The sequence below is a fragment of the Rhinolophus hipposideros genome (assembly GCF_964194185.1).
Source record: "Rhinolophus hipposideros genome assembly, chromosome: 9".
NCBI lineage: Eukaryota > Metazoa > Chordata > Mammalia > Chiroptera > Rhinolophidae > Rhinolophus > Rhinolophus hipposideros.
In genome coordinates this window covers 38,453,080-38,478,056 of record NC_138055.1, presented here as the reverse complement: position 1 = coordinate 38,478,056, position 24,977 = coordinate 38,453,080, and the positions used below count along the sequence as shown (strand labels likewise).

At 35.3% G+C, this 24,977-nt stretch overlaps 1 protein-coding gene across 1 annotated transcript in view; it reads right to left on the bottom strand.

Annotated features, from left to right (window-relative positions):
• Window positions 1–9,758: 9,758 nt before the first annotated feature.
• The window catches only part of BMAL2 (basic helix-loop-helix ARNT like 2), a 64,749-nt gene continuing 49,530 nt past the window's right edge, over window positions 9,759–24,977 (bottom strand). The window contains exons 8-15 of the mRNA XM_081058199.1: window positions 24,600–24,837; window positions 24,067–24,173; window positions 23,760–23,910; window positions 22,488–22,546; window positions 21,602–21,710; window positions 17,082–17,160; window positions 15,513–15,621; window positions 9,759–14,286 (exon numbers count right to left, since the gene is read on the bottom strand). Coding sequence (XP_080914325.1) covers window positions 14,150–14,286; window positions 15,513–15,621; window positions 17,082–17,160; window positions 21,602–21,710; window positions 22,488–22,546; window positions 23,760–23,910; window positions 24,067–24,173; window positions 24,600–24,837 — 989 coding nt within the window. The 3' untranslated portion in view covers window positions 9,759–14,149. The remainder of the gene's footprint in view (window positions 14,287–15,512; window positions 15,622–17,081; window positions 17,161–21,601; window positions 21,711–22,487; window positions 22,547–23,759; window positions 23,911–24,066; window positions 24,174–24,599; window positions 24,838–24,977) is intronic.

Sequence of the window (24,977 nt, the reverse complement as noted above, 5' to 3'; positions counted from 1 at the left end):
CAGGCAGTAGCCATCTGAAAACTGCTTTGTGGCTCCTGCTGGGTGGCCCTGGGTGGGGCATGGGCTGTGGCTGAACTTGACCTGCAGCAGGTCCCATCCCCGATGACCGTGAGGCTGGCATGTCCAGTGGCCAGCTTCCAAATTTGCAGGAGCATCGTCCAGCTGCCACCAAGGATGATACACCCAAGGGGCAGATTGGCCAGGCACCAGGGCCCTGCTGAGGCATATTCTGCTCTGTAGGGTCAGCCCCTGTACCACAACTCCTCCACTATTGTAATGGCCAGTCCTCACAACCAACGAGCCCAAGGGTCAAACCCTTTCATTGACGTGCAAATAGCAACCAAGTCTCAACTATCACAAGAGGACACACACAACCTACACAAGACAAACCTGGAGTGTGCAGCTCAGATGACCAGGAAGACTGTGCCACTGAGCCCCACAGCACACCTACTACATAAGGCCACTCTACTAAGGCTGGGAGACATAGCAGCTCTACCTAATACATTGAAACAAACACCAGGAGACAGCCAAAATGGGAAGACAGAGAAACATGTCCCAAATAAAAGAACAGAGCCAAGCTCCAGAAAAAGAAATAAACAGAATGAAGACAAGCAATCTAACAGATGCAGAGTTCCAAACACTGGTTATAAGGAAGCTCAATGATTTCAGGGAAAACTTCAACAAGAAGATAGGAAACATAAAAATGGAGATAGGAAACATAAAAAAGTTCCAGTAAGAAATAAAGAATACAATAATGGAAATGAAGAATACATTACAGGGAATCAACAGTAGATTAAATGAAGCAAAGGACCAAATCAGTGATTTAGAAGATAAGGTAGCAGAAAACACCCAAACAAAACAACAAAAAGAAAAAAAATCCAAAAAATGAGGAGAGTTTAAGGGGCTTCTAGGACAACATCAAGTGTACCAACATTTGCGTTATAGAGGTTCCAGAAGGAGAAGAGAGAGAGCAAGAAATTGAAAACCTATTTGAAGAAATAATGACAGAAAACTTCCCTAACCTGGTGAAGGAAATAGATACACAAACCCAGGAAGTGCAGAGAGTCCCAAAGAAGATGTACCCAAAGAGGCCTACATCAAGACACATCATAATTAAATGCCAAAGTTTAAAGACAAAGAGAGAATCTTAAACGCAGCAAAAGCAGTTAGTTACCCACAAGGAAGCTCCCATAAGATGATCAGTTGACTTTTCAATAGAAACTTCGCAGGCCAGAACGGATTGGCAGAAAATACTCAAAGTGATGAAAAGTAAGGACCTACAACCAAGATTACTCCATCCAGCAAAGCTATCATTTAGAACTGAAGGACAGATAAAGAACTTCCCAGACAAGAAAAACCTGAAGGATTTCACCACCACCAAACCAGTATTACAAGGAATTTTAGAGAGACTTCTTTAAGATGAAAAAAATTAAAAATGTGAATAATAAAATGGCAAAAACAACACACCTATCAACAATTATTTTCAATGTAAATGGATTAAATGCTCCAATCAAACAATGGGAGTCTGAATGGATAAGAAAACGAGACCTTTACATATGCTGTCTACAAGAGACTCACTTAAGATTGAAAGACTCACACAGACTGAAAGTAAAGGGGTAGAAAAAGATAGTTCATGAAAATGGAATCAAACAAATGAAAAAAGCTGGGGTAGCAATACTTATACCAGACAAAACAGACTTTAAAACAAAGACTACAAATGTCAATTAGCATGATTTTGGTAGTCATTTCACAATGTATATGTATATCAATACATCACATTGTAAAACTTAAATATATGCAAGTTTTACTTGTCAGTCATATCAATAAAATTATTGTAAATATTTTTATTTTATTGTAAAAAGTTATTATAAATATAATAAAAAACAAATACAAGTAGATAAAGATGAAATGTACATATATACAATGGAATATTACTGAGCCATAAAAAGGAATGGAATCTTGCCATTTATGACAACATGGATGGACCTAGAGGGTATTATGCTAAGTGAAATACATCAGACAGACAAAGTCAAATACCAAATGATTTCATTTATATGTGAAATCTAAAAAAACAAAATAAATGAACAAACAAATCTAACTCATAGATGAAGAAAACAAATTGATGATTGCCAGATAGGGATTGAGGGGATGGGTGAAAAAGGGTAAGAGATGAAGAAGTACAAGTTGGTAGTTATAAAAATAGTCACAGGGATGTAAAGTACAGCATAGGGAATATAATTATTAATAGTAATATTGTCATAACTATGTATGATGTCATATGGGTACTAAACTTATCAGGGTGATTACCTCGTAAATTACATAAATGTCTAACCACTCTGCTGTATACCTAAACTATAATAATTGAAAATTTTAAAATTATTAAAAAAACAAAGAATCACTAGATAAAGGATACATGTATAATTTAAACATTTTGTTTTAACATAGATAGTGAGAGTGCCTCTGTTAATATTCTGAGTTAGGATGAAGGCATTTTTGAGGGGGCCCATTAATTGCAGAAGTCTGCCAATAACTTATCATCTGTTGCATCCAATTTAAACTTTCATGAAGAACTGAGTGCAAATTTTTACTAGATTTTTCATTTGTTTTTTTACCCAAACTTTTACAGTTGTATTGCCCACACCTACTGTGACAAAAAGAAAAAGAAGCAGGTCCAACTTACCTTTTTAAGATTTTTCCAAAGATCAGCTGTCATAAAAACAATCATTTTATTTTAAACTCTTACTTCATCACTTTACATTATTCAATACAATAAGTACAACAGACATGAACAGGTCACAAAGGGGAAAGAGATCACTAGGCAAGAGAATGTATTCACAGAGCTCCTGCCACAATTCAATGTTCCTCCACCAAGCCTACCAGGTCACCAGCATGCACTGCCATTCCTTCCTGTTAGAACAGAAGAGGGCCCCCTCTTCTTATCCAAAGAGCCCTTTTCCTGAGCCCTGCATCTGATCTTCCAACGATTCAGGAACCTCAGTCTATCTCTTTCTCAACATCTCCCTCTTTCCTTTCCCATTGGCATTTAAACCTTTTTAAAATTTAGCATTATTCTTATTAACAAAACTATTTACTCTTATAACGAAACAATCATCCATAGGCCCATGTCTTCCTCCAACTACCATCCTCCTCTTCACAGCTGGGTGGGTTTTTTTGTAACTTGCTGACACTTCCTGCTTTCACTTTCTCACCTCCGATTTACTTCTTGTTTCACACTCCTCCACTGAAATTCTCAAGAAGGTCCTCAGTGACCTCCATGCTGTTTCCAGCATTTCTTTTTTTGTAATATTCGTCGCTGCAGACCACTTCCTCCTTTCTTGAATCTGCCTTCCTCAGATTCTGTGACAGTTTCACTCCTGGTTTCTCTCTCAACTCTCTGGCTATTCAAACATTGGAATTACGTCAGGCTTGGTCCTAGGCCTCTTTTTTCTACAGTGCTTATTTGCTGTGATCTTAGCCTCTCCTAGAGCTTCCCTGCCACCCCATGCTTATAATTCTTAGATCTATGATTCCATCCCGATCTTTCTCCTTAGCTCCAGAACTATATATCCAACAGCCTACTGGTTATATCACTTATATGTTCCAGAGAGACCTTAATCTCAACATGTCTAAAATGGAATTCATCACTTTGTCCTTCCTACTCCATCAGCTCTTCCTCGGTTATCCCTTATTTTCCTGAAAGTTACCAGGATTTACCCAGTTTACAAGCCAGAAACCTGTACGGCATCATTGACTCAACACCCCCCTCACACTATACATCTAATCAAACACATCATTCAGTTAGTAGATATTCATCTCTCTATATATCAACTTTTTATAAGTTAGAGTTGCCAGTTTAGCAAATAAAAATACAGGACAGCCAGTTTTGATTTTAGACACCTAATGAATAATGTTTTAGTGTAAGTATAACCCATGTACTATTTGGGAAATATTTATATGAAAAAAATATTTGCTGTTTATCTGAAATTCATATTTAGCCGGTCATCCTCTATTTTATCTGGCAACCCTATTATAGGTTTCAATTTTTATTACTCATCCCACTGCCTTAGTTTAGCATACTAAAAAATTAAACAGAAGCCACAATTGCAAAACTGGTAACTTGCAACACAGGCTATCTAAGTTCAATTTGTTAGAGATGAAACTCATTCAGACCCACGTGTGCCAAGATAAGACCACAAAGTATTTTAACAGTAACTCCACAGGGACTCATGTGTCCCTAACAAGACTGCTTACTGTTCCAGAATTGTCTTAGTCAGTATAGGCTGCCATAACAAAATGCCATCAGCTGTTGGCTTAAACAACAGAAATTTATTTTCTCACTGTTTCAGAGTCTGAGGAGTCCAAAACAGAGGTACTGGCAGTCTGTTTCTGGCGAGAGCTTGCTTCTGGCTTGTAAATGTTGGGAAGGGAGAGAGTGTGTGAGCTCTTAGGTGTCTTTTCTTATATGGGCACCAATTCCACCCCGCCCTCAAGACCTCATCTGAACCTAATTAACTCCCAAATGCCCCATCTCCAAATATCATCATATTGAGGGTTAGGGCTTCACCGTGTGAATTTGGGGGGAACGCAATTCAGTCCACAACACAGAAACTTACCTAGACTATAAATCAGACCAGTTCCTGACCAAATGTCACTTACACACACCCAGCAACCACCCCGTGACTAACCAGCCTCCTAATCTCCCCGCTTTGAGACGCTACGAGGACTTTATCAAAATGGTGTTCTCCCTGCTCAGTAAGGTTAATCAAATTTGATGTGGGGCTACAATTGCACCATCATCTCTCTGCTCTCTAATTGGTAAAATAGACTCTCTTCTCTCCCTATTTTACTCCTTTGATGTTTGGTTCTCAAATATTAGCTGCCCCAGAGTCACCTGGGGGGCTTGTTAAAACCCAGAACATTGGGCGCACTCTCAGTAGATCTGAGATGGGCCCTGGGAATTTCTAACAAGGTCCTAGGTGATGCTGATACCCCAGTCCCAAGAACCACACAGGCTATCTAAGCTTTGAGAACCTCTGCTTTAGAGATCATTTTCAATTGTCTGGGGTGGGGGCTGAGCAGTGATTTACTTTTTAAAAAAGATTTTTATTAAAATATAGCTAACATACAATATTACATTAGTTTCAGGTGTACATGATAGCTATTCAACAGTACCCACCTGGCACTATACATAGTTACGACCATATTATCGATTATATTCCCTATGTTTTACTTTACACCCCCATGACTAATTTATAGCTACCAATTTGTATTTCTTAATCCCTTCACCTTTTTCACCCTGCCTCCAATCCCCGTCCCATCTATCACCCCGATAAATCTAGTACTCATCTGACAACATACATAGTCCTTACTATATTATTGATTATATTTCTTATGCTATACCCTACATCCCCACGACTACTGGGTAACAACCAATTTGTACTTCTTAATCCCTTCCCTTTTTCGCCCATCCCCCCACTCCTCCCATCTGGCAACCATCAAAATGTTCTCTGTATCTATGAGTTCATTTCTGTTTCGTTTGTTTATTTTGTTTTTAGATTCCACAGATAAGTGAAATCATTTGGTATTTGTTTTTCTCTGTCTAACTTATTTCACTTAGCATAATACCCTCTAGGTCCATCCATGTTGTCACAAATGGCAAGATTTCATTCATTTCTATGGCTCAGTAATATTCCATTGTATGTATGTACTTCTTTATCCATTTGTTGTTGTTTTTTAATATATTTACAACTTTTTTCTACTTTTATTGATATGACTGACAAGTAAAACTTGCATACATTTAAGGTGTACAATGTGATGTTTTGATATACATATACATTGTGAAATGATTACCAAAATCCAGCTAATTAACAACCATTACCACATATTTACCATTTCTTTGTGTGTGATGAGAACACTTGAGATGGACTATAGACTTGAAATTTGCTAGGAGAGAACATTATTAACTATAGTCACCATGTTATACGTTAGGTCTGCAGAAGTTATTCATCTTATAACTGCAAGTTTGTACCCTTTGACCCACATCTCTCCTTTACACCCCCCCCCCTTAGCCCTTGGTAATGATCATTCCATTCTCTGTAACTATGAGTTCCACTTTGCAGATTCTGTATGTAAGTGAGACAATGTAGTATTTGTCTTTTCATGTCTGGGTTATTTCATTTAGCATAATGTCTTCCAGGTTCATCTGTGTTGTCACAAATGGTGGGACTTCCTTTGTCATGGCTTAATGATATATACCACTATATATGTCTATCCATTCACATGTCTATGGACACTTAGGTTTTGTCCATACCTTGGCTACTGTGAACAGTATTGTAATAAACATGGGGGTAAAGATACTACTTTCAGCTACGAATTTCCTTTCCTTTGATATTTACCTGGAAGTCAGATCTCTGGATCACACAGTGGCTCTAATTTTAATTTTTTTGAGGACTCCCATACTGTTTTCGATAATGGCAGTACTAATTCATTTACTACCAACAGTGTACACAGGTTCCATTTGCCCCACATCTTCGACACTTGCTATCCTTGTCTTTTTGATGATAGCCATTCTAACAGGTATAAACTGTTAACTTATGGTGGTTTTGATTTGCGTTTCCCTGATGATTAGTGATGTTGAGCACCCTTTTACGTACCTGTTAGTCACTTGTATGTCTTCTTTGGAAAAATGTCCTTCAGATCCTTTGCCCATTTTTTAAATTATTTGAGATTTTTTGCTATTGTGTTGTATCAGTTCCTAGTATATTTTGGATGTTAATCTCTTATCATATATATGATACGCAAATATTTTCTCCCATTCTGTAGGTTTCCTTTTCACTTTGTTGATGGTTTCTTTTACTGTGCAGAAGCTTTCTAGTTTGATGTAGTCCCACTTGTTTATTTTTGCTTTTGTCACCTTTGCGTTGGATATCAAATCCAAAAAATCATTGTCAAGACCTATGTCAAAGAGATTTCTGCCTATCTTTTCTTCAAGGAGTTTTATAGTTTCAGGTCTTTTGAATGTGGCTAGCCAGTTTTCCCAACACCATTTATTGAAGAGACTATTCTTCCCCATTGTATATTCTTGGCTCCTTCATCAAAAATTATTTGATCATATATCTGTGAGTTTATTTCTGGGCTCTCTATTCCATTCCATTGATCTATGTGTCTTTTTTATGCCCATACCAGACTATTTTGATTACTGTCGTTTTGGAATATAATTTGAAGGCAGGAAGTGTGATTCCTCCAGCTTTGTTCTTCCTCAAGATTGCTTTGTCACTTCAGGGTCTTCTGGAGTTCCATAAACATTTTAGGATTATTTGTTCTAGTTTGTGGGTATACGGTTTCAGTCTTGCAAGATAAAAGAATTTTAGAGCTCTATTATTGCGCAACAATGTGAACATGGTTAACTCTACTGAACTGTGTACTTAAGAATGGTTAAGAGAGTAAGTTTTGTTATGTTTTACAATTTAAAAAATATTTTTTAAAAAAATTGCTGTGCGTTGAGTTGAAGGAGTTTGGGGAAAGGTATAAAGACCCTGAGAGTAAATCAAAGGGTGTACCAAAATGCAGAATTAAGAACACCAGTCTAGCCTGCTCTGGTCTTGATTCTGACTCCATACCTTATGAGCTGGGTAACATTGTCAAATTATTTAACTCTCTGGGCCTGTTTTCTCATGTATAAAATTGATTAAGACCAGCATTTATCTTTAGGGTTGTTAGGAGGTTTAAATTAATACATGCCCAAAATCTTAGGAACTGTGCCTGCCATAGTAAGAATTTAATAAAGGTTAGATGTTATTCTTAGTTCCTCAGTACCGTTAACAACTCAAGAGAATACAGATTCTAGGATCGGACAGATTGTTCCAAGAATAAATGTAGTCTATGTATAAAGCATAGAACGCCAAACACATCAGCACCTTTCCAGACTTAGTTGTAAAATAAGTGTAATTAATTGATTTATGTGATCTATTTGTAGTCTGAAATTAAACGATAAATCAGAAGCCACTATTCATACTATCTATAAATTTATAAACATATAGAAATATATGCTATATTCTGAAGTTTAAAAAATATAAGAAAAAGAAGTGTGAGGGAGAAAAAACTTTCTTCTACCTTCTTAAGTTCTCTAACTGACCTAATAGTTAAACCGACAGAAGACAAATTAACACGTAAGAAGTGTATAAACTTATTTGTGTGTGTGTGCACATGGGAACCTTCAGAAGGAAAATGAAGACCTAAAGAAGCCATTAGGCCCCAAAGTTTATATACGTTTTTCACAAAGAAAGACAAATTGTAGTGCTGTGACAAGACACTTGTGGGTTATCGGCAGTATAAATTTTAGAACAGTGACTAGGAAATATGTGGAAGATCAGGGTTATCTCAGTGAATAATATTATGAATTCAATTTTACTTGTAACCTAACATATCTCTCCCAGGAATGAGTAGGTCAGGCACTATAACTGTTTTCCTTGATTTTTGTTAAGTCAGATAGAACACTGTGGGCTCCCAGATAATTAAACAATCAGCCACTTTTGTGCTGTTGGTCCAGATCTCAGTTCTGGTAGATGGGAAGCCTTTTGGGTTATTGCTCATTCAATCAACTATTAAATGAGATTTCCAAGAATTCTACTCAGTTTCCATAGTCTAGGCTTCTCATTTTAGTGTTGTCTTTTAAAAAATATATTTTATCACAAAAATTATTTTAATATATGAATCTCCAAGGTAAAATGCAACAGATTTCCCCATGGACACAAGCAAATGTGGGAAACATGCCTGTCAGCCATGAACTAGGACTAAGAAACTGTTAATCAAATGCCAGAAACACATAGCTAGACAAGGATTTAAGACAATTCTTTACTGACTCTCTTAACACATACCTTAAGCAATGGACGAAGTCCTCCAAAGTGACCAGTGGCTGGATATTACACAGAAAAGGTGGTCGGGGTTAAAAATGTGTGATATAACTTGCTACTCCTCTCTACCCCTCTTCAAAATAAAACAACCAAAACCAAAAAGACTAGAGGCTCACATCCCTAAACCCACAATTGCAGGAAATCATCAACTATGATGAATTACAAGTTTACCATAGTCCCTTCTATATATGTCCCCATTCCTTCCTCTGGCCCTAGGCTGTCAGGCAGTTAGCTATTTTTGACATGATTTCCCTTTTCAAGGATGACTTTAAATCTAGGTTCAGCCATGTGATCAAAACCTGGCCAATCTGTATATTCTAGCCTGAAAACCACAGGAAAGTCCATGTAAACCTAGTTAATCCAGAGGCCCAATCAATCGACATTTTACTAGGAAATAAAGAAGCTCTCTTCACTGAGATTGCCAGGTATACGAACAATTATGTGCTGGGAGCTTCTGAGTTTCCTTATGTGGAAAAAGGTCCACCAGAGAATAAAACCAGCTTAGGGGAAAGCAAAGATGAGCGATGGAAAGAGGTGTGGAGGCAGAGAGGGAGGAGGAGATAGAGAGATTGACAGTACTGATTACATTGGACTGTGATGTGAAGAGAAAAGAACCTTTCCTGGGTTAAGCCACTGAGATTTTAGAGTTGTTACAGCAGTTAGCATACCCTAATGAACACACCCAAAAATGTATATAGTGATGTAATTCAATGTACCTCTCTGTCCAGTGGTTTGAGAATACTAGATCTTCTACCTAGTTTATGTTTCCACTTTAGAGAGCAATGAAGGATATATTTTGGGGGGAAATTTTAATAATAAATAAAAAACTCCAAACTAGTTATTATTATAAAATATAGTTTAATTTCACTCTTTTCATTATTTACCACAAATTAAAAAAATACCAATATACAGACAAGTGCAAGTGAACTGGAAAAAGCTAAAAAGTGTATAAAAGACAAATCTAAAGGATGTATGAACAGTGATGTACACACCATCCACTCTCGAATGAGTTGAGAAAACACAGTCCACGTTGATAGGTTTCCTTTCTGAGGTCAGCTTTTCACTGGAGCTACATCTAGAAAGTTCCCTAAATCAAACTTTTATGTGGAAGGATCTTCACTTAAGAAGCATTTCCCATAAACAACCAGAGAGGCAGACGGATTCTAGACACACAAGTGATAAATGCCTCTCCTAGGCCTCATGGAACTTGGAAAAATTAACCTAATGAAAACAAAGCACTGTAAAAATGGAAAAGTGACACCTACTGGCCACTTAGCAGTTTTTCTTTATGGCTTTTGATTATTCTTGATGTCAGCCCTGCTCTGCCTGTAATTTTGTGCTTGGCAAATCTGAATCTCGAATTCCAGAGGCAACCAATGATCCACCTCTTTAGAATGGGATTTGAAACTGGACACTACTAAACCTGGTCTAACAACGAGATAGCAGCTATTTCATCTACCTATGCCCTAGACTCTACAGAGATTCCTCAAAGAATATGACTCGAATACAACCTTTCCCCAGGGTGACACTGTAATTAGATACTTTAATCCCATTTATTTACCAAAAATCTCTATTTTACATTTTCCTCTTTGTCTTTTTGTTTCTCAATGGATTTCCAAATTTAGTGACTACCCTACCGTACTGTATCAACATATACCTTGAGTTTTACTTTGTTTCAGGGTATCATCCTGTAATAAAATATCTGATCACATTTTCCAGTTTACTAGTTTCAAAAAAGTTTTAAATTTTATACATGGCTACAGGTTCAGTTATTTGATTGTAAAAAATCAAGGATTAATACACAATTGTTTTTTTTAAAGCACAGCATTTGGAGATAAGTATCATACTCACAACATAACCTTTGGTCTACTTCAATCATTTTCACTTAGTGAAACGTTCTAGGGCAGAATCGTCATAGGAATATAAAATGTGATACATGCGTAATTTTAAGTTTTCTAGGAGCCACATTAGAAAAGTAAAAATTAACGCTTGATTTAATTCAGTGTATCCAAAATACTATCTGAACTGTAATCGATATAAAATTGTTAATTTGATATTTTGTGTTTGAAATCTGATATGCAATTTATATGTACAGCTCATCTCAATTTGTATTAGCTACATTACAAGTGCTCGATGGCCAAATGTGGCTAGTGGTTACCACAGTGACCAGCACACTTCTATAGTCTAACCCTAATGCTCAAGTTCTGTGGATTAGAATCGCATAATCAGAACTGGAAGTAAACTCAGAGATCAAACCTCTTTTTACAAATGAGAAAACTGAGGTATGGAGTGTAAATGGCTTGCTTGCAGTCACACAGCTAAATTTAGGCTGCGTGGGCTCTGGATTCTAGGCACTCCTCCTACGCCACTACATTACCATAGGTAATACTTAGGGTAAAGAAGAGAACTAGAGTACTCTTTTTATGATGCTTTCATTCGATGTATAGATATTTTCACCAAAATGCAAGAAATAATTGGTAGGAGAAAACGTAGTATCGAGTAAGCCATAAAAATATCTGCCACTCCTAGTCATAATCAAATGCAAATAAATGCATTTTGATAAAAACACTAAACTTGGGAGAGCTACAGTATTATGCAATGGGTGGATTGGATTCTGGGTCAAGGGCAAGGGGATCTACAGAAAAACACTAGATTAGGTTATTAAAGGATCAAAGCATTCTGTTGGCTATCTGTCAACAGGTCTATGCAATAACTCCTCCTCTTGCAAAGAAAAAACTGTTGCTGTGCAAGACAGCAGTGGCTTGCCTCTAGAAACTCTGCCTCTCAGATCCTTGCATCATGAAGGTTTGCCCCTTGAGACCACCCAGCCACAGTGACTTATCCTGCCACCATTGGCATGGGTCAATTGTGGAGGCCAAGCCTCACTTGTAATGCTTCAGACTCCCAAGGTGTTGTTTGTAGGCAGGTCCTTCTGCCGACTTAGAGAACAGATGTGATCATTCATGCTTCCTCAGACTTCACTAGCATGCTTAGGCTGCTACAAACCAGTGTCCCCCATCTTGTAGGATTTCTTTGGCTTATTCTAAACCTGGATGTCTCGAGTCCTAAAGTGTCAGAGCCAGGAGTGGTGTTGACCCTCTGACATTGTTGGAACATTGTGTTGGCTCAAGAGGACAATGTGCCAATATATCCTGGCCCACCCAGCCACTGCAAATGTCACATTTGAATGGAACATCTGCTTTTGGTTACTGCCTGTTGGTATGTTTGCCTTTAACGCATCTGATGGAAGTACAATCTATTACTGACAGCCTGAAAAAATATGCAAGATCAAAATAATGCTTTGTTTTGGTGAGAAGCTCTGAGGGAAATCTACTGGAAAGGTATAGAACCATCTAGAGAAAGACAACTAGAAGTGAACACCACATCTGAGCCTTAGGTTTTCCCCACTAGTTTCCTAGCCTATCTTATTCTCATTTGAGGGGCCCAAATAGAACTTATGGGAACATACATAGTAAACGAGAAAGACCTACTAAACCTATTGAAAGTATGATCTTCAAAATGGTAGGTATACATATGGTACTTTAAATATTCTTAATTCTTGCACTCAATTTGAACCACCTCTGAATTAATTACTGGTTAACAAATGCTCTCCAAATTTTTAATTATAGCTAGTAAATTGATTTTTAAATTAAAAAAAAATTTTTTTTATGGCTTTTGAAACAGGTATATAGGCTCACTTGTTTAGTAGCAGTTAAAAGACGAAAACGTATAGGAGGAATGAACACACTCTTTCCACACAGGTTTTTCACTAACCATGAAGCCCATCAGCATTATTAGCTTCCCTAGTAAGTTTTAAAGAAAAAAGTTCCCTTTAGAGTTAAAAATGGACTCTCCTAAGTTTCCTCCATAAATGTGCAAAATAAAAAGGCCATTTCCAAATCATTAATGAAAAGTAATTGCAAACACAGGCAAAGAAAAAAAAATAAAAAGAAGCATTTGAAGCAGCCAGGAGCAGAGTCCTGGGAGTAGGGAGGCTAAGGCAGGGGAATTTCTGCAGCAGGCCCCAGGGAGTATGCTTAGGGGCCTTATGAGGAAGGTCATGGCCAATGCCAATCTTGGGGATACAGGGCCCTGGATCTTGGGGATATAGGGCCCTGGGTCTGGGACATGTCAAGGGTGTGGTTTTTAAATTCTTTTCATCGCCTCATGGTTTTAATGTATTTCTAATGTGTATAATTGCCTTTGGTTATAGGCAATAGGTAACTGTAATTGCCTAATAATCTAGAAGGTCTCTAGTTCTTGGCAGAGTTAACCACTGAAACCACTGCTTTCCCAAATGTGTAGAAAGAAATTGGTTTATACGTATTAAACATTTAAAAAGATATGGATTTCATTTTGGCTTTACACAAGACATTTAATCCTCCTGGGCCTGTTTCCTCCTCTAAGATTAATCAGTTACGATACATTTTCAGCATAAAAAATCTTTCTATCTATAATGAAAATCTTGAATGGTTATATTAAGAGTAAATCTTATATACCTATATGCAAAAGTTAATCACCAAGAGCTAGGGCCCCAAATCTTTTCTTTTCTGTAAGCAAAGTTGAAACTCTATCAACTTTTTTTCCTGAGTTTTAAATATTAAAAAAGCACCTCATTTAAAATCCATCTTGAAGTGCTCAACTGGGCATAAATATCCTGGCTTTGTGCTTGCCCAAGTCTACAAAGACCAAATACAGTCTTCATTGTGATCGTGACTATAAACTACATTGCCCCTTTAAATGTTCAAGTACTCACCATTTCTTAAAACGTATGTAAGCCCTATCCTCAGTTAAGGAAAATACAAGGAATGGAAATGTTCCAAATTACACAAATATACTATAAGCCAATTATACATGAATCTTAGATACAAGGAAGAATGCCAATGTATTAAATTTCCTAAACTCAAAAAAACTGCACCAAAAAGTAAAAACAAAACCAAAACATGATGTATATGATACTCTTGGTTAGCAATATTTTAGCAAAAAATAGCAACTAGTGGATTTAGAGCCAGTTCACTGAGTAAAGGGGACTGTAGGAAATTCTGAGAAGTTCTATTTGAAGGAAAACATCACATTTCCCCATACCTCTGTGAAAATAAGCTGCAAATCCATAAAAATTGGTAGACCATTAATAGGAATGAAGGATAAAAACAGTATCAATACAGTACAGAAGAATATACAGTTCTTTGTAAATGAAACGCTTTAAAACATTTCTCATTTTTGGAGTTAATCAAACACTAGAGTGTCCAGTGGATGTCACTGAAGTCCCCAGAGTCTCCCAGGGCCCCCTCAGCTTCTAAGTAATTCATGAAGGTAGCTATGGCTGTGTCATCATTGTCACACAGGGCTTCAAAATCTAACTGGGCACCATCACCTACAGAATTAAAACACAGGGCTGTGTAAGCACATTTGGAGGTTAACAAACGATTATCATCAAAAAGGCAAAGCAAGACTAGAATACCACACAATGTATATTTGAGGATAAACTGTATATCTTAAATTGCAGAAGTCTGATAATTTCTTAAATGGGTCATCTATTTTTATAACAATCTGCTGTCAGATAAATTGTACTTAACTCACCTGATACACGTAAGTGAGCTAGTCTAAAAAATAGCCTGAAAAGGTATAGACTCCTAGAGAGTTGGAAGCTAGAGTTTGGGGTTTGCGTGTGTGTGTGTGTGTGTGTGTGTGTGTGTGTGTGTGTGTGTGTCTGAGAGAGAGAGAGAAAGAGAGAGAGAGAGAGAGAGAGAGAGAGAGAGAGAGAGAGAGAGAGACAGAGAGACAGAGAGACAGAGAGAGAGACAGAGAGACAGAGAGAAACAGAGAGTGAGAGAGAGAACAGGAACAGACTGGAAGGAGAAATTTGACTTTAATCTGCCTTGTGAAAAAATTCTATGTATTTGTTTAACCCAAAAATGAGAAGGCTGAGACAAAAGCATCATCTTCTAAAACCTTGAAATACTCATAAAAGGGAAGTAACCAGATTTTTTATTGATGAAGGATCAAAGAGGGGCCATGGAAATGAGATTTAGGTTAGAGATAAGGAAGAGTTTCTAGAAATTAAAGGTTAAACATAGCTACAGATTAACCAAAGTTTTCTAGATATCTTTCAAAGTGCAATAGAACTTGAGATGATCTAGGTTCCTTCAAGTTTTGTTTAACATAAATTTCAGTAGATTCGTGTCAGTTATGGGGGGTATAAAACTGTGTCATTTCAATTTACTTGCTTTGGACTTGGCATAGACATGCATAATTACATCTGAAACGTTTTATGATTGATTGGTACCCTTTAAAAAATTCTTGAATTCCTGAGAATGGACACTTCTTCCTAGGTAGAAATTAGTTTTATTTAAATTGTATGTACGAACAATGCCTATAACTGATTCAGTTGACAACTGAATTTTGAACGACAGGTCCATATTAAGTAACATGCATTTTAAAATCAAGAGTATGATGATTGTATTTAGAATTTTGAATGGAAAAAATCTTAGTTTTCAACTTGTTTGCTTCTCTAGAAATCTCCTGTGCTTGCAAATATAGTGATTAAGAAAAGGTTTTTGGAAAACCAAAATGGCAGGCAGTTGCCAAAAAAAAACTTACCTAGGAGTGGTTCTTGATTGTGGGGAGCAACAGTGCTGTGGTTTTGCATTGTAGCTTCTAGCTCCCCTATTTCAGAAAGACTTAGTGCAATCAACTCCTTATTTGACATCTGAAAAGACAGAATAATAAAGAGTAAGGTTCCTACTTGAATTAAATACTTCTTAGTAGTTATCAAACATGGGCTTGCAGGCAGTGCCATCATTGTTGTCATCAATATGGCAGTTGGCATTTACTAAGCCCTATGTGCTTAAGCACTCTGCATGCATCATCTCATTCCTTTTTCAAAATGTTGTGAGGTAGATGTATTACAGGTCAGGAATCTGAGGCCTAAAAAGGCTAATGTGTTGCTCAGTGTTGGAGCCATAATTCTAACCTAAGTCTACCTGACTCCAAAGCCTACATTCTTCATAACCAATACTGAATGTACATACTAGAAGAAAACGTTTTGGATAAAGAAAGTTCATAACCAATTTCAGTTTTTAAAAAATGACAGCAAAACTATATCCCATGTGAAACCATAATGGGAAACATTGCTTTAGAGTGAGGAATAGATGAAACCAGAAGCTTTTACCAAAAAGTTATTATACTGTTACACAGTTACAGGCCAAACAATGTCATATTCAATGTAACTCATCAAAATAAGAAATCATTTACCTATGTTGTTAAATTGACGTACTTTATCTATAGAATGCCTATATAAGGTACACTACTTGGAGATTTTTGTTACGATGACTTAACCCCTGTTTCTAGCATATAGCTTGGCACAAAATGAGTATTCAATAAACATTTGCTAAATGTATGAGTAAAATTTAAAAATACTAGACCAAAAGACATAATATTTATGTAAAAATATATTTGCAATTTCCCTTTTGTCCCTGGTCAGACTTAATTTCTCTTTCCTCCTATATTCTTACACCACTTAGTCTACAGACCTACTTTAGAGCTTTTTGTTGTCAGGGCTACATTAGAATTATATTGTATGTGAGTCTTCCAGATATTAGCACTATGTTTAGTCGTTTTTGTATATGCAGCAATGTATTTTAAATAACCAGTATTTGTTCAATTGAACTAAATAGTATGTAATACTTATCTTGCAGCTTATGTTAAACTTTTTTCCCAGACTATAAAGAATATATTTAATCCACTGAATTGGAATCTATTAAAATAACAACAACAATAATAGCTACTATTTATTGAGCACATGATGTTTACCAGGAAATATTAAGGTTTTGTTTGTTTTCATATTAAATCACTTAATTCATACGCCATTCCAAGAAATAAGTGTTATTATTATCCCTGTTTTACAGATGAGAAAATCAAGTCACAGAGTTTAAATAACAAGACTGGGTTAAGCAGCAGTAAGTGTCTGAGTCACAATTTGGACCCAGATAGTATGGTTCCAGCAACTTCACTCTTAACCACTGTTCTACATTGCATATTAAAAACCAAAGACTAACTAGAAAAGAGTTCATTATAAAATGGCTTCTTTTCTCAGGAGAAACAATCAACAAGGAGCACACTTTATTGTTCATTTATTTTATGCATATTATTACTTCTGATTGTACTTACATCCCTGCAGTTTATAGTGTGAGTGTCCTTCATTAAATCTGATGCACTTGAATTGCCAATGGATGAAGACGACTGTAACCTTTAAAAAGCGATACATAAAACATTTTCTCTATTTACATATTTTTAGAAAGTAATTTTCTCCTCTGAATATATCATAATCTGATAAAAATACAGTGAAGGAACATGAGATTGAATATCATGACAGTTTTCACAACAGACTGACTTGCTCTGTGCCAGACTTATTTTTGACTGTAGCGTGCTGAAAAACACTCCATAGTAAATAGGAACAAAAAACTCTGAGGTAAAAGTCAGTAAGTAAATTACATTACCTGTTGTAATATAGCACGTAGCAAAGTAACAGAATAATACAACACGCTTAGTTTGAAACAGGCATTCACATCAAGAATCATTTCCTTATCAAGATACCAAATAGAACTGAGAGTGCAGAAAGATTTCCTAATATTCTGCAACTTTTAAGGAGAAAATGTGTCATAATTACTGTAATAGGTCATCCCCAAGGACATAATTAATGAGACACATAATGACACTTTGATCATTAACCTCTTCACAAGACTTAAATATGTAAAACTGACAGTACCATATATTATTAAATGCTTGATTATGTGAAACACATAATGGCATAAATATAACTTTATGTCTTTATGCATTCCCAAGATGGCAGTTGACAAGAAATTATAGAGGGAGAAATTAAAACAGAAATGAAATGAATTAGGTAGGAAAACAAAAGGAAAGATGGCCTGTCTTGGGAATTTTTCACAAGACAGTGAATGTGAATAGCTTGGCTGGCTTTTCTCATTCTATGGTTCATGGTTAAAACCATCACCTTCTCACTTGGCCTTGGCTTGAAGATGAAAATGACCCTTTCCCTCAGGTGCTTCACTACCAGATTAATCCTTTGAAATGTGGCTTTTTTCATAGTAGTTCACTTGGCAGAAACCTGCGATTTGTGTCTTTCTACTACTTGACTTCCCCTTAGTTAAACTCCCCACTTAGCACAGCAACCCAACTCCTCTCTCAATCAAGTCTTCTTATTATTCTCTGAAACCACCATGCTTTCTCCCACTCACTCCATACATTGACTGAGGTACCTCCATATATAAATGCCTTCCCTACTTCATCCTGAACATTCTAATGGTACCCAGCTGTCAATGTCTGGCTTAATTTCCACTCCTATTAAAATGCTCTCCCATCATATATGGTCAAATGATTCTCAACAAGGATTCCAAGACCATTCAGTGAGGGAAAGGACAGTCTTTTCAACAAATGGTGCTGGGAAAACTGGATATCCACATGCAGAAGAAAGAAGTTGGGCTATTATCTTACATTATATATAAAAATTTACTCCAAATGGATCAAAGACATAAGTGTAAGACCTAAAATTATAAAACTCTCAGCAGAAAACCTAGAGAAAAAGCTTCATGACATTGGATTTGACAATGATTTCTTGGATATGATACCAAAAGCGCATGTAACAAAAGAATAGATATAGTCAAAATCATCAAAATTGAAAACTGCTGTACATCAAAGGACACTATCAATAGAGTGAAAAGGCAATGCATGGATTGGGAAAAATATTTACAAATCAGGTCTGACAAGGTGTTAATATCGAGAATATTGAAAGAACCCTTACAACTCAACAATAACAAAAAAAAATAATGGGCAAAGGACCTGAATAGACATTTCTCCAAAAAAGATACACAAATGGCCAATAAGTACGTGAAAAGATTCTCAACATCACCAGTCATTAAGGAAATGCAAACCCAAACCACAATGAGATACCACGTCACACTCATCAGGATGACTATTATAAAAAGAAAAAAGAAAATAACAAGCATTCACGAGAAGTCGGAACCGTTGCTCACTGCTGGTGGAGAATGTAAAATGGTGCAGCTACTACAGAAAACAGAATGGCAGGTCCTCAAAATATCACAAATAGAATTATCACATGATCCAGTAATTCTACTTCTGTAGAATTAGAATTGAAAGCAGGGACTAGAACATATATTTGTATATCCATGTTCATAGCATCATTATTCACAAATAGCCACAAGGTGGAAGCGCCCCAGGTATCCATCAAGACATGACAAATGTCTCAATAGTGATTTTTTTCAATTTAAACTATTTTTAATTTAAAAACTGAAATTCAAACTGCACAAAAATAATATAAAAAGCAAATATTTCTTCTTTTCTACATCTCCCACCCCGAACACCTAGTTCCAAATATAAGAGGTAACAAATTCTGAACAGTCTGAACAAATATCTTGTATTGTTATAGATCATGGAGTTCTATAGGTTCCTTTTCTACAATTCCAAAATCCAAACCTCCTTGAAAACTGAAGTATTTTCCATAGTTATTTGGCAGCAAAATCTGAATTGATCTCAACTCAGCAAATTGTAAGGCTAATTATTTTTATCCCACTTTGTCCTACTTACTATAAATATTTACAAAACTTCACTCCAAAAAAATATTTTTAAGCATTTATTATGGAAAACTTCAAACAGATATAAAAGTAGATAATATAATAAAATCTCACTCACCAGTTTCAATCATTATTCTTTCCCAACCTTGTTTAATGTATATACCCCAAACTCTTCCCCTCTCTTCCCAGACATTTTACCATTTAATCTGCAGATACTTCATTGTAGAAATACTGATTTAATTGATTATGGGATGCTGCCCATGATGTAACTATTCTCTGGGAGTATTCTATATACCCCTTAAAAAATGAATTCCAAAACACTATCTTTCTAAAATCCAAAGAAATTTTGAGTTCAAATCCTGTCTGGTCTCAAGGGTTTTAGATGGGCAATTATGGGCTGTGTCCACACATATTCACATATCTACATCTCTTTTCTTATACAAGTGGATTATTATGCATACTATTCTTTTCTTCTAATCCTGTGCTTTTTTTCTATTAACCATGTATTTTAAAGGTCATTACATGTTAGCATAAACAGAGCTACCTAGTTTTAAGTTGCAAACTCCATTGTATGGATATGCCATAACAAGTTATGGTTATGATAAATACTTAAATATTTAAATCACTACTGTAAAAAAATGCAGCATTGTTCTTTGCATGGTTGTTTATTGTTCTTTGCATGGTTGTGTAAGACTATTTGCCCCTGGGATAGAATTGCTGAGTCTAGAGTTATATACACTTATATTTTTGATAGATATTGTCAAGTTGCCCTCTAAAATAGTTGGACTAATTTATAGTACCACAAACAGTTTAAGAGTGATTATTTTATCACCGATACTGAATATTATCAAATTTTCAAATCTTTGACAATCTCCCAAATGAAAAAAGTTGTCTCATTTAGTTTTGTATATATATTTTTAACTGTGATTGGGATTGCACAATTTTTAGTTTTTTTTGGCATTTGTATTTTTTTCTATTCATGTCCACTCTCCAACTTTTTATTATTGAGCTATTTTTTAAAATTGGTTAATAAATTTATTCTTTATACTATATATATAAAGTTTTATATAGATTAAGGTTATTATATAAAGTTTAAAAACTATTCTTTATACTATAAAACTCTTACTGTATTAAAATAATTAGTTCATTTTGTCATGAAATACAATTTCTGCAGTTTATATTTTAACATTGTTATAATGGTTATAGTTATGCTGAAATTGTGACGTTTTTATATAATTTACCTATTTTTTCTTAATGAATTCTGGATTTTGTGTGATGATTTCCGTGTGATTTTCCAAATTCAGATAATAAAAATCCATACCTGTGTTCTTGAAATACTTTCATAGTTTTACTGTGAACTCTTCGGTTTATCTGAAATTTATTTTAGCATAAAGAATAAAGTTGTGGTCTAGCTTTATTTTTTCCATATGGTTATAGAGTTACTATAATGCTCTTAACTATTTAATTAATTTCTCCTTACTGATTTAAAATGCCACTTTCACTATGTAATAAATTTCCGTATGTGTTTAAGTTTTCTGTGAAATCTCTTTTTCATTAATCTATTTGTACCAAAATGTTTTAGTGACTGTAGCTTTATAAATCAAGTATCTGACAGTGTTAATTTCAATCTAATTACTTCTGTTTTTAGAATTTTCTTAGGTATCCTGATATGTTAGTATCATGTGTTGGATTCTAAAACAACAAACATATTATGGTATTTTGACAGAACTCATACTGAATTCATAGATTAGTTTAAGGAACACCGACATCCTTATGCTACTGAGTCTTCCTATTGAAAAACAACTTATATCTGGAAAGTTATTCAAGTCATCGTTTGATTACCTTTGTAGCATTTTAAAGTTTTTTTTTAAATATAGTTCTGAATAGTTCTGAATACTTCTTGAAAAAATTTATATCTAAATACCTTTATCTTTTTTGTTGCTACCATAAAGGTAATCTATCTTTTATTGTATTGTTGAACTTGTTACTGTTTGCATATAGGAAGTTTACTGATTTTTGAATATTGGTTTTGTAAGTATAATAATTGTATCTGTGATATCTGCAGCAATCAAACATTACCTTCGTAAGCCCAGAACTTCATTTGCAATATCTGTTCCGATACTACCAGCACCAAGTACTGTTCCAGTAGACATTCCAGGCACACTAATGCAAGGCTGTCTGGAGGATTCTAAATAACAACAAAAGGAAAACTTCAATCGAGGACTTTAAAAAAGTACATAACTTTGCTTAATATTTTTCTTTCAATTTAAATATTTATTATTTCTCTCTTTAAAAGAAATATACTAGCTGCATCCTAAAATGTTAGAAACATTCATGCTTGCATTATAAAAATAATTCATGACTGTTTGTTTATTGAAGAGTGATATGAATCAAATGTGTAGAAAATCACTGAGGGTACACTCATGACCTAACCCTTGATACAGATAGGTCCTTCTCACTTTAATGTTCACACTAAAGCCAAAGCAATACTACTTTTATTGTTAATATTTCCTAATATTTTTTTATTTATACAAGTGATATGTTAAGATATTCCTATGGTGAAAGGCCGACACAGATAAGCAAAAACTCCCCCTTAAAGCTTTGCATTAATTGTCCAACAGATACTTTATTGAGTGCCATAAAGCACAAGGAACTACATGTGCATATATGTTAGTTGCTTAGGGTTAGATAAGGGATATAAAACACCATTCCTAGTCTTAAAGAACCCACAGTCCAGTCCAGGGGTGAGCCAGTTGAGCAAACAACTAATTGCAATACAATGTAAGATTATAATGGAAGTGACCAAAGTACTGTGGGAATTCTGCGGAAGATAACTCAACCCATAGAAGTCTTTTCAATTTCACCTTGCAATCTTTCCCTCTCCAAGACAGAAAAATATGGTAACTTAATAATAATAACAGTCTTACTAGTAAGTTTTCATCATCTCAAACTAAGCTTACCTTACCTTCTAATGATTGAGAGTTGCAAGGAAGTAATGATGCTTCTCCAGTCTCACTATGTCCCCTAGAATTAAGAAACATTATGAGCTTTCTTTTTTTTAAGATGAAGGAAATTGTAAACATAACTACATTAAGATCTGTGTATTTGATTTGTCAATTCTTGGCCCATTTGTTTTATATGCACATATTGCTAATGTCACCACCAGAGATCAAGGTATTAATGTGCTAAGTACTTAATGCCCTATGACCCTATAAAATACATTAAGTGCTTAATGCCCTATGAACCTATAAAATACAAGTTCTCAAAGTTACAAACTCTCGGTTCATATACCAATGATAAGAAGATAAGGGTTATTGGAATGGGTAACGGGACACTGCTGGAGGTACTACGCTTTGGGGGCTTTTTTTTTTTTTTTTTTTTTTGCTAAATATTGTCGATAAGGAAATAGTACTGGTTTGATGAAACCTTAAAGCAATTAAAATAAAAAACGTACAGAAAAAGAATAATACTTAGAATAGGGCCATGCTAGCATATTGAACAAATCAGGAAAAGTTGGCTTTTCCCTCAGGCTGACAGTCATAGACCAGGACTTGGCAAGCAGTGCTTGGGCTGCATTTCTGCTCATCCCTCAGCCAAATACTCCTGCACAGTCCCATGGGGTACCTCAGGCTTAGAAGATGTACATGCAAAAATGATGACGAAGACAAAACCATTTCTTACAATGATACACAGTTTAAAGCCACATCCACATCATTTATTGAAGGGACAAGACAAGACCATGGAGTGTAGAAAGGAAATGCTTAAATAAACACCTTTACTATCACATTTTATATGGGGCAAAAAAGAATATATTAAAAAAGGGCAAACTTTTAGCTTAATTATGAGAACTAATGCCAACGGACAGTGAAAGAATTACTTAATATACGTGTGTATATAATATATACGCATATGTATATTATATAAACACACAGAGGGTGACAAAAAATGTATACACATTTTAAGAAAGGAAAAAGCTGTATTAAAAGTGTAATACTCATAAATAAAAAATAAATAAATAAATAAAATGTAATACTCAATATGTACCAATAACAAAAGATGAACACAAGTCATGTATATACATTTTTTTGGCACCCTGGTATACATATATAAAATTTCAAGTTACAACATAAAGCGAGAGAATCATACAGCATTAAAAGTTGAACAAGATGAGAAAAGGGAAGCAAAGATACTCATTTGAAATTAATAAAAGGTCTTAACAACATAAAAAATTACTTACAGAACTAAAGTGTTGACAGATACAATATATTCCAGTTCTTTGGTCCAAGGATTTGTGAAACTAAACCACTGGCTTTTTAAAGTTACAAAAGAGCCATCTTTCGCTCTGAATTTGTACAAATCTGTAAATATTTTCTCTTTACTCTGTAGAACTTAACAAGAAAAGATAATAATCAGCATAATGGTCCATCACTCTATAAATCAAATTTATGAGGATTAATTCAAGTTTCAGATTTCACAGGAATGAGAAATTAAGAGTTGAAGCTACAGTGAAAAAGCACCAAAACCTTACCCCACTCAATGCGTACCTGCTTTGTGCTTGTCAGTCAAATTACTATGGTCATCTTGATGAAAATATTCATAGCAAGAAGTTCCCAAAAGTTCCTGAGGCAGATACCCTAAAACTGCTGTTGTCCTGGTTTTAAAATTAAAAATAAACTTCAGAATTGGTGAACAAATGATGTTCCAGATTCCTGTAGGTCCGTAAGTGGTCAGGATAGTAGGGAAATGGACCACGGGATGAATAACCCATGTGCAGCGCAGACTAGAGCTACAAACCTGAATGGGCACTCAGGCGGAAGGCTCCTCAGGGGATACCCCCCAGTCCAAAGTATGCTTTTTCTACCATTCACAAATAAAACTGTGGCCTCAGACCATGCTGTTTTAATATTCCCTGTTGACATTTTGGCTTCAACAAATTAACTCATATATTCATAGCATTATTTCATTTAAACTTTATTTCCTGTTCTAAAGTCAAAAAAAAATCCAGCAATGCTAAGCCACATTTTAATAGCCTTAAATATCCCACTGAACTCTAATCATTAAGGCATATAAGTGTTACCTTTGATCCACGTAGACAAATTTTCCATTCATTGCAAAACGGGTTATAAATTCAGTTGGTTTCACTTTAATCTCTCCACTGCTCTGTGGGACAATATATGGATGTAATCTTCCAATGGCAATAAGGCAGGTAAAATTACTGTCTTTCTTACTGTCCCTTTCCTCTTCCATTCCAACAATATTTGGAGGCCAGCTTCTCAGGTAACCAGTGCAGTGAATAGTACAGAATTTTCTATGATCTAATTCAAAAGTTAAAAAAAAACAAACATCTGTCAATTATATCTCAACAAAACTGGAAAAAAAATGATAAAAAATGTTTACAAAGCATTTGAATCCTTATGAATAACTTCTTAAATGTCTTATATTGACATTTATGATT